The 10,692-nt window shown below is 37.7% G+C and overlaps 1 protein-coding gene and 1 long non-coding RNA gene across 2 annotated transcripts; both read left to right on the forward strand.

Annotated features, from left to right (window-relative positions):
- Positions 1-257: 257 nt before the first annotated feature.
- On the forward strand, positions 258-2,590 carry LOC143887052 (non-specific lipid transfer protein GPI-anchored 15-like). The gene is made up of 3 exons (XM_077391161.1): positions 258-670; positions 1,639-1,764; positions 2,297-2,590. Exons 1-3 carry the CDS (start codon positions 355-357, stop codon positions 2,413-2,415), a joined length of 561 nt encoding a protein of 186 aa, XP_077247276.1. The 5' UTR covers positions 258-354; the 3' UTR covers positions 2,416-2,590.
- Positions 2,591-5,347: 2,757 nt separating this feature from the next.
- LOC143887053 (uncharacterized) lies at positions 5,348-7,140 on the forward strand. Its single transcript, XR_013254010.1, has 2 exons — positions 5,348-6,457; positions 6,535-7,140. It is a non-coding gene; the product is annotated as an uncharacterized LOC143887053 (long non-coding RNA).
- Positions 7,141-10,692: the final 3,552 nt, after the last annotated feature.

Genomic DNA, 10,692 nt, shown 5'->3' on the forward strand with positions numbered 1-10,692 from the left:
GAGATGGGTTTTATTTATTTAAAAAGGAGTTGGAGGCCAACTTTCACTTACTATAATGTTTAGCATTATTAACAATATAGATTATGATGCAAACCAAAAGAATCACATATTTTCTAAGTGTTCCACCTCACCTTTGAAGCTTATTAGTTTACCAAAAAAAAACCACCATTAGATATTAATTTGGAAAGTTGGTCACCAACAAAACCAAACTACTTGCCATTTCCTAACAAATCCACACTAATATAAATCACATACCCTCCCTTCACACTTCCAACACCAAATCAAATCATCTCTCTACCTTTGTGAGTTATTGTGTGACATTTCTTACAACAGGGAAAAAAATCCAGACATCAAATGGTTAAGAGAGAAATGGCAATGGGTCTAGCCATGGTCCTTGTGGCCACCCTCTTCGCTGGAGCCACGGCTCAGTCTTGCACCACCGCCCTTATTAGCCTAACACCATGCTTAAACTACATCACAGGGAATTCAACAACCCCTTCTTCTTCTTGCTGTACGCAGCTCGCTAGTATTGTTCAATCCCAGCCTAGTTGCCTTTGCACGGTCCTTGGCAGTGGTGCCTCGTCTCTCGGTCTCAACATCAACCAGACTCAAGCTCTAGCCCTTCCTGGCGCTTGCAATGTCCAGACACCACCCACTAGTCGGTGCAATAGTAAGTTATACTAACTTTCCTCTTTTCTTAAGAGAAAATATTAGGGGTGTAAATGGACCCAGATGGTCCGAAGGATCCAATGGATCTGTTTGTTAATAGACAGTATTTGGGTATAGCAACTAAATCTGAACCATGTCCATTGGATCCATATCCTAAGGTCCAAAATTATTTCAGATCGTGACCAAGACGTAACCATAAAATCTGATGGAGCATCCTAGATCCGAACTGACAGTGTCCAATACCCTTCAAATTTTTGTTCATTTATGCCTATTTATGATGGGTATTTTTGTAATATTAAAAACTCTATTCAAAACAACAAACAACATTTCATACTCTCTCTCTCTCTCTAGTTTCTACCCGGTGATCTCCCCTAACCTTGCCCTAACTGTGTATTTATGATGACTCTTTCACTAGATGGTAAGGAATTGATATATTCGCCCTTTTCTTTACCTGGAAAGCCCCCTCTAATGTATTTACGATGACTCTTTCACTAGAGGGGGCTGTCCCATGTTAAAAAAAGGAGTGGATATATCATTACTCCACGCCCCCAAAAAAATATATGATATTTACGGGAACCACTCTTCCATTGATACAAGCGATTCATTTACTGGTTCCCATTCTAGATAGGCCATGCCCAAAACCTGTTGTCTATTGGACGATCAGATCCATTCATATCGTATGGTGAATAATGGACGGCTCATAAAGCTTAAAAAAAAAAAAATTGTACCAAAAACATCCAGTTAAGGTTTGTCCAATAAAAGAAAATTTTGATCTTTGGTCGACCTATAGTAGAGATAACTATAATGAATGGTGTGGATTGGCCAATCTATAGTAGGGTCCACCAAAATGAATGGTGCCCACATGTACTTTTGCAGCACCTATTTTTCATTGGAATAATATGTGCCAAACGGGACTTCAAAGTCCTTTACGTACTACTAAGTCACCTCTCTATTTTCTTTTGTGGACAGGCACTGCAGAATCGCCGACTTCTTCCACTAGTCCTTCTCCGGCTACAACCTCAACCCCTACCACAACATCAACCCCTACCGCAACTTCCCCCATTTCGACTCATATAGCACCAACCAGTCCTTCAGGTGAATTTCCTTTTGTAAAAATTCATAATTTGTAATATTTACAGATTGAGAAATGATCTCGGCACTCCGTCGACTTAATATCGACATTTAATTTGGCTTAAAAGTTTTAAATTGTTGTTATAGCATCATATCTACAGATTCTTAATACAATTATTGTGATATTTCATGTATCATATTGTCTATAAATTCACTACATTCAACACCCTTGTTTTAAATTAATAAAATTTTAAAATAGGGCAGTGATAAATCGACTCCCCCAATGGATAAATCGACTCCCCATGTGTCCATCTCTCTCCTCTTTCTCTCTCTAACTAGAGGAGAGAGAAAGACACATGGAGAGTCGATTTAGCAATTTGGGGAGTCGATTTATCACTCCCCTTAATATATTGCCAAGATTCTCATCTTTAAACTCGATTTATATTATAGTTGTTTTCATCTTCATATAAACATAATTGAATTTACTGGATTATTTTATGTACTATTGATTATTCTTTCTAACATTTTAATATTAATCCTGTCCTTTGATCAACAGGTGGATCTAAAGCCGTCCCATCGCCGCCATCGGATGCAAGTTCTACCAAGTTGTCTCTTTCTCTGCTGTTCTTCCTTCTCTTTGCTGTGTCATATGCTTCCAATCTCAGCGTATTTTGATTTCGAAATGTGGGTTTTTACATGATCCTACATGTATGTATGAGCTAGTGACGTTCATTTATTTCTTTGAGATCATTTTTTAGGTTGTTTTCTATTGTTTTATATTTATGTAAAATAAGCGCATAGCGCAGTGTGTGAACACAATGTATTGTGGGATAATTTCTTTAATTTCTGATGGGAGACTCGTGCAATTTGTTACACATTTCTCTATACGAGAAATTATATGATGAAATTAAGGCCGTAGAAACACGTAACGGTGGTACGATAGAAGTACCACCCTTGATATTTGATCCAACATCAGCTCCTCTTGGATCAAATATCAAGGATGGGATGATAAGTACATGTTTCTACGGTCCTTCATCATATAATTTCTCTATACATGCAATTTTAGATAATTTATCCCTGAGATTATATGGTGTACGGCGTAGCTGCACCGAAAGAGGATGGTCATAGGTGCTGCTCTTGTTATTTGATCCATGACAGCCTCTGAAAAAGTAAGCTTTTGTGGGATCATTTGGTGGCACCTTGATTGTGTTGTGTGTAGCTAGGCTAGGCCCAGCCACGATATAAACTTTATATTGTGGGCACGGGTCGCTTTTGCCAGGTCTAATTGTGTGTAGCTAGGCTAGGCCCAGCCACGATATAAACTTTATATCGCGGGTCGGGTCGACCCGCGGGCACGGGTCGCTTTATAAAGCATTGCTCATTTGATATGGCCTATGCAAAGATCGCCCATTGGCCATTGATCTATGGTGAGCCAGGTCCAATTGACTACCTACATAGATTGGAGGGTTAGGACCAACCTAATAGAGATGATTTTGAGATTACAACCCATTTAAGTCGTGGCCCAACAAATGAACAGTTTGGATCATCCTATGAAGTTGGCAGTGCTTTTCGAAAAATTCTGGACTTGTATGGGCACACGCAGCATATAAAATCTAGGAAGCGTGAGTCCAAATGGCGGAAATGCCCTTAACTTTGTTGACTTTGAGATGCCGGGCTAGTCTTGCCACCTACAAATTTAGGCACTTTCACCCGTCTCAACCATGGCCAAATGTTGCAATACAATAAGGGCTTTTTACTATAGCCAAAATCTCGGTGAACCCATAATTATCTGGTTTGGTCCATCATATCACCTGATGAAAATCGGATGATTCCGATCGATATCAGTTTTAAATAATGGCTGAGATTGGCTATAAAATAGCAACACAAAACTATAATTTTGCCTTTTTTAAAGATATTGGACATTATTAATATCAGTAGAAGTGAGGGCCTTTGAGAGGGTTCAGGCCTTCTGGGCTTTCCGGCCCTCTTCTAGTGTATTTATGGCTACTATTTTTACCCTTCTTGTACCAAAACGTAGAGGTGGCAACAGTTCAGTTTCGGTTTGGTTTGACCCTCAAACCGAACCAAACCGAACCGAAACAGAACCAAGCCCCGAAACTGAACAGATGAAAAGGGGCGCATTTATCATTTTCCTATGAAAATGGGCGCATTTATCATTGTCTAGGCCGAACCAAACCGAACCGATCATTAGTTTGGTTCTACCGAATCGAAACCGAACTGGAATTTGAATCGGTTTTGTTCTACCGAACCGAAATTTGAATCGGTTTGTTTTAACCAAACCGAAACCGAATTTTCGGTTATGTTTCGGCTCGGTTTCGGTTCAGGTCAGCCAATTTTACCACCTCTACCAAAAGGGGTGGCTCGGGGAAGAAAATGAGGCAAATATATCACTTCCCTTCTGAAAATGATATTTCTATGTTTGTGATAAAATATATATATATATATATATATATATATATATATATATATATATATATATATATATATATATATATATATATATATATATGAGAAAACGGTTCCTACACATATGTGTAGATAAGTTATCTACACACTAGCTTAAAATACAGTGAGGGCCACATTATTTGGGTGATCCAAACTATTCATTTTTAAGGCCCTCACATAGATAGGGTGTCCATAAAAAATCAGATCCATAGGATCATCCTAACCATTCGAACTGTGGAGGCAAAAAATGGACTAATTTGTGAAGGTTTAAAGACATCCATTTTACCTCCACAAATCGTAGGGTTGGGATGATCCTATGGATCTGATTTTTTGTAGACACCCTATCTATGTGAGGGCCTTTAAAATGGATGGCTTGGATCACCCAAATAATGTGGCCCCCACTCTATTTTAAGCTAGTGTGTAGATAACTTATCTACACATGTGTGTAGGAACCGTTTTCTCTCTCTCTCTCTCTCTCTCTATATATATATATATATATATATATATATATATATATATATATATATATATATATATATCCTAGTCGGCCCCCTATTTTAAGCTAGTGTGTAGAGAACTCTCTACACATATGTGTAGGAAATATATATGAGAAAACGGTTCCTACACATATGTGTAGAGAGTTCTCTACACACTAGCTTAAAATACAGTGGGGGCCCACATTGTTTGGGTGATCCAAGCCATCCATTTTAAAGGCCCTCACATAGATAGGGTGTCTACAAAAAATCAGATCCATAGGATCATCCCAACCCTACGATTTGTGGAGGTAAAATGGATGTCTTTAAACCTTCACAAATTAGTCCATTTTTTGCCTCCACAGTTCGAATGGTTAGGATGATCCTATGGATCTGATTTTTTATGGACACCCTATCTATGTGAGGGCCTTAAAAATGAATGGTTTGGATCACCCAAATAATGTGGCCCCCACTCTATTTTAAGCTAGTGTGTAGATAACTTATCTACACATGTGTGTAGGAACCGTTTTCTCTCTCTCTCTCTCTCTCTCTCTCTCTCTCTCTATATATATATATATATATATATATATATATATATATATATATATATATATATTAGTCGGCCCCCTATAGAAGGTTTTCTACTCTGCCCTTTTAAAACACCCAGTCAGATGTAAAGTGGTTTAATCTAAGCCCTTCAAATATAAAACCCAACGATGTAAAGAAAAGAGAAATTTTGACGCCCTATTCCCTCGCTGTCTCTCAAAGCAAGGGGGTGATTTTTTTATGGTATTAAACGTAGCCTGAGTGGGGTGGTTTTGGTGGTTTGCAATGCCATAAAAAAAGTTTAATACGTTTTAATTTAAAAAAAAAATAGATTTAAAACAACAAGTACGCCCACATATATTTGTGTGCCTGAATACCTGTGTACATTTACCCAGTGCTTCCAAGCAAGGGGTGATTAAATCCGTCTATTCATAGTGTACTGGGATAAAGGGCCTTAAGTAGTGTTACGAATCTAATGAGTTACTTTCCAGTTACTAGTATAATATTAAAAGGTCAATAATTTAGGCTCCATTTAGCATATTTGGTAGCCAGTATAATAATAAAAGGTCAATGCGTTAGGTTCCATTAAGCATATTTGGTAGCCTTCAAATCAGAACATCTAGCTAGCAACACTATGCATCTATTTTTTTAAAACAAAACACTAGCTATATTATGTCATGGCTCAGCTCAAAGATTGTACTGATGGTGGATCCAGTTGGTCATAGTGCTGGAAGGTGGGAAGGATTTCTTGAAGTACAGTTTTCATATATGGATCATTTCAGGGACTGTTATGTCTAAAAGCATGTTTTTGTTTTTGTATATGCTCAGTTCAGAACCTACTCTAACTCAAATGTGTCTCTTCATATCCAGTTCAAGTTAGCACAACAGGTTCAGTGTATACTTAGTAGTTGTATAGTTTAGTTCTCCTCTCAATTGTCTACACCTCCAATTGTGTATCTCAGTTTTCTACTTCACATATGGTATTACAACTTACATAAAGCTCAGTTATTCTCTTAACCATTTGCACCACAAGTTACCTAAACTACAGTTCATTTTCTAATATTTTCTTTATTTTTGCAAGGATGGCTTCATCTTCCAATACTGATGGAAGGTCAACCCTCTTCAGAATTCCCGTACTTCAATGTAAATGTAACAAGAAAGCTACTATGAAGATAGCCGAGACTGATGTGCATAGTAACCAAGAAAGGGCCTTCTACTTATACCATTTCAATGTAAGTAAACACGGTTTAAGTGATATTTTATTTCTAGGCAATTTCAAAGGTCGAACTTACATCTCTGTAACATGCAGGATGGTATTATTTGGAGGTGCAATTATTTTCTATGGGTGGGCGATTTGTTAAACAACTCGGAATTTGGGTGCGAATGGCAATCCAATAACCATCTGATAAGGTTGGGAGAAGAGGTAGCCAGATTGAACATGTCGACGCAAGAGACGGCCCTTGCGGTAGCTGATTTGGGAGATGCGTTATCTAGCTTGGTTGGGTGGCAGAGGGAATCCAATAACCATCTAAGAAGCTTGGGAGATGATGTATCGAAATTGAACATATCGATTCAAGAGACAAAGGAAGTGATAGCTGAATTGAAGCTCTTGCCGCGACGCTAAAAAATACTAAAGAATGAGAAGGGGTGGAATAAAGTACTTGGAGTTCTTGCCATTTTTTTCTTGGTTTTTTGGTACCCATTCCAGTGTATCACTTCAAAAGTTTCAGACCCTTACCTTGGATTGCCGTGACCCTAAAACTGTTATGATTGGATGATCAACCTTTAATTTTTTTCATAAGTTTCTTTTTGCACACTATCATTAGTATCCATTTGAGTTAAAAGTTTCTGTATATCTGTACTGTATGGACACTTAATTGTCAAATGGGTTTTCAATTGGGTTGACTATTTTGTATATCTGTGCTGTATATTTTGGCTCTTCTTTCTATGCCTCCTCTCTCTTGTGTCTTAGGTTCTACAGATGTAATTGTAAGCCCTTGTGTCAGATTGAGAGCTGAATTTGGCTTGGATTATGTAAATTAGGATTCAGAGCTGATGGAGAACTGTTTCTTCAGCCATCAAACCTGCACCATTTCAAAGAACTAGTTTTAGGAAATGTTTCTTCATTAAATCATAAAGTGCCAAAGGTGACCCATCTTAAGGAAAATTTCTTCATTAAATCATAAAGAAAAGAGCATTAATGTTTTGAAAGTGGTGAGTTTTTTAGTAGTCATATTGCAATGGATTTGGAAAGTAAAGATGCTCAATGTTTTGAAATTTTTAGATGCTCTTGACCTGTTATGCCTTTTAACTCCATTATACTCAGTGCCTACTACTTGAATTGATGGAAAGTTCTAGCATCCCAAACAGGGCATAGCCATGTAAATGTAATATAAAGTAAAAATAAATCGGATAAAATGGATTACAAAAAAAAATCAATGGATGAGCAAAATAAAATGTTGGGCAAAATAGAAAAAAGACACGGGGAATAAAATCACCCTAATTCTCTCATCCCTGTCAATTAAAGAAGTGAGTGACGATAATATGAAGTGAAATTTGGCATTACGATAGATGCACTCTTCTCACTTTTCTTCTTCTCTTCATTTTTCTCCGTGGTCTCCCTCTTCTCTAGTTTGGAATGCGAAGAAACATCTCCAACTTTACCTTGACTGGACTTAAAAACTGAAAAGCAAGAAACAATACAACCCATTTTCACTGTCGTTGGTCTATTCTTCTTGAGTTGTGTATGGGCTTGAGTCTGGTCCTTAAAAAGATTTATATAGATGGTGAACTACTACAACAAACCCATATGTTTGGACTATAAAAATTGATTAGGTTCGATGTTTATTTCATTTTCATAAGGTCCATTGAACACCCTGTACCCTTATAAGAAAGTGGAGATGTGATGAAAAGCCATTAAAGAACAGCCCTCCCACCTGTTAGATGTCTTCTTGAGCTCACCTGTGAGATGCTTTCTTAACCAAATCATGTATACAAATCAACAGTCATACAACCAAATCATGTATACAAATCCGTGAAGAAAAAAAGGAATTCCATTGGCTTAAAGTGCCCATACAACCAAATCATGTATACAAATAACTCAAGAACAAATGGAATTCCATTAACTTAAAGTGCCCATACAACCAAATCAAGTATACAAATCAGTCATCCAGACTGTCCAAACAATGGGCCATGGCCAAAAAGCACTAGTAATTAGTTTGACACTCGGCAAAAGTTACAACCAACTAGTGGAGGATGCATAATCTAAGCACATATTTTTTTCTACCCATGGCTCATGAAAGATAAAGAAATAGTGATAGTTTCCATGTGCAAAACCACCACATTCTGGGTTCTGTAAGGAGGACAGTATATCAGTCCCTGTAAGAAAGAAATAGTTAAGTGATAAATTTTTTCCCCTGCTCTCAACAGAAGAGAATAGATATCTAAAGATGAATCATACTTCAAAGTTGGGATGTCCACAGCACCATCTACGCTCTGCCATTTAATCTGTAACATAGTAAAGCACAGGTAAGTTATATATAGCAGACACATTAAAAGAAACAAGAAAATGAGAAAAAATAATGTGTTGCAGTGTTTGGGTTATGAGCATAACTAAAAAAATAATTACACAAACCTGTTGTAGCTGTTCAATCTGCCATTAGGTCCTCTTCCGCTTCGTCTTCCTCTTCTTGTCCCTCCTCATTTGATTCCTCTTGATCATTTTTTGTCGACATCTATTGGCACACATAGTAAATGAAAAAAGTGATAAATATGTTATCTCCCCTAAAAAAACTAGACAAGGAAGTACAAATCCATACCTTTGAATTCTTTTTACAGGTTCTCATATTATGGCCTAATTCTCCACATTTTTTACACCTCCGTCTCTTGGATCCGGCTTGGGATACCTCTATCGGAGCTTTAAACCGTGTAGCATTTCTCAGACGGCCCTTGGTTTTCACAATCTGGGCGTCGTGAATAGATATCTCTGGGGTTTCCATGACAATGTTAGACTGTTCTCAGCTTCCGCTAGTAGACAAGGCATTTTGCTTCTCTTTATTACGCCATTCACCATCCGCAATCCATTCATTAAGAGTTTCATCCATCTTCTTGAACAAGCTCTTCGAACATTGATACTCATCTAAATATCTTTGATACTTTGAAATTAGGAACCATTTATGAAGATGTGTCATCTCATCATTATCTTCTTCGGCCGTAGACACCTCACCATCAAAAACAAATCTTGCCCCAATTGTCCATCTACTCAATATATATTGCTCGGGAATGCTACTTAAAAGCCTCAGGGATATTATGCGAAGGATGTGCTTGCATAAAATCCCCTCCATCTCGAACTTGGCACACTCACATGTAGCCATCACACCTTCAGAATCTTCATAGACAACCTTGCACCATCTCCAAGTCTCCTCATCACTCAATCCTACACTGTATTCGTGTATGTTTTTCTTGAAATACCATCTATTGTAATCCTTACTAAACTCACTATCAGAATCTCCATGGGTGCAATATGCTCAACTAGGTGCCTTTGTACGTGCCACGAGCAAACATATGAGGTGTGTTTGGAAAAACGGTTCTGATTGCATTTCTCATAACAAAGTTCATGTCTGTGATAATACAACCAGGAGCTTTACCAAACATGCATTTTAACCACTACTCAAATAACCATGAAAATGTCTCATCTCTCTCATCTGCTAGCAACGCACATCCGAATAAGGTAGATTGCCTATAATGGTAACTCCAGTAAATGGTGCGAAAGGCATCTGAAACCTATTCGTCTTGTAGGTCGCATCAAACACAATGACATCAGAGAAGGCCAAGTAAGCATTCCTAGCCCGTGAATCGGCCCAAAACATGGATCACAAATTCTCCTTGTTATCCATCTCCATGGCAAAATATAAATTTGGGTCTTCTGCTCGTCTCTGATGGAACTGTCAGACTACTAGGAATGCTTCTTTCCCCATATTGTTCTGCATGCGTGCTCTCACGTGGGACACAACTTGATGTGTTGTGACAATAGTTAGCAAAACACCGTTTTAAACTACGTATTTTTGAAAAATTCTCTTTTTTTCAATTGGCCGTATAAAACGGCGTTTAAAATGGCTGGGGTGTTTTAAATGGCATGTTTTTGTAGAAAAAGTATTAAACGCGAATTAATTACGTATTGCGTTTTTTTCCTGTTTTTTTCGACCTTTTCCTAGTATATTCCAAATTAAATCCGTATTGTTGTCAATTGGCATGCATGCATGTGTCAGTCGCCATTGCTTTAGATCTTCAGGTGTCTTATTGAGTCACCATTCGTGCTAGTGAAATGATATTTCCAACCCCTCCTTTCCCAGCAATTCCACCATTTTTTGTCTTTTTCTGATAATTAATCAATTTTTACTAAAAGTCAAACAATAAGGAATGGAAACACAGTGCGCACTGAAAATGGGTCTAAAACAAATTGGGAAAT

Source organism: Tasmannia lanceolata, unplaced genomic scaffold (assembly GCF_043159265.1).
Source record: "Tasmannia lanceolata isolate RefF3 unplaced genomic scaffold, GAP_Taslan_0.1 ptg000012l, whole genome shotgun sequence".
NCBI classification, from domain to species: Eukaryota; Viridiplantae; Streptophyta; class Magnoliopsida; order Canellales; family Winteraceae; genus Tasmannia; species Tasmannia lanceolata.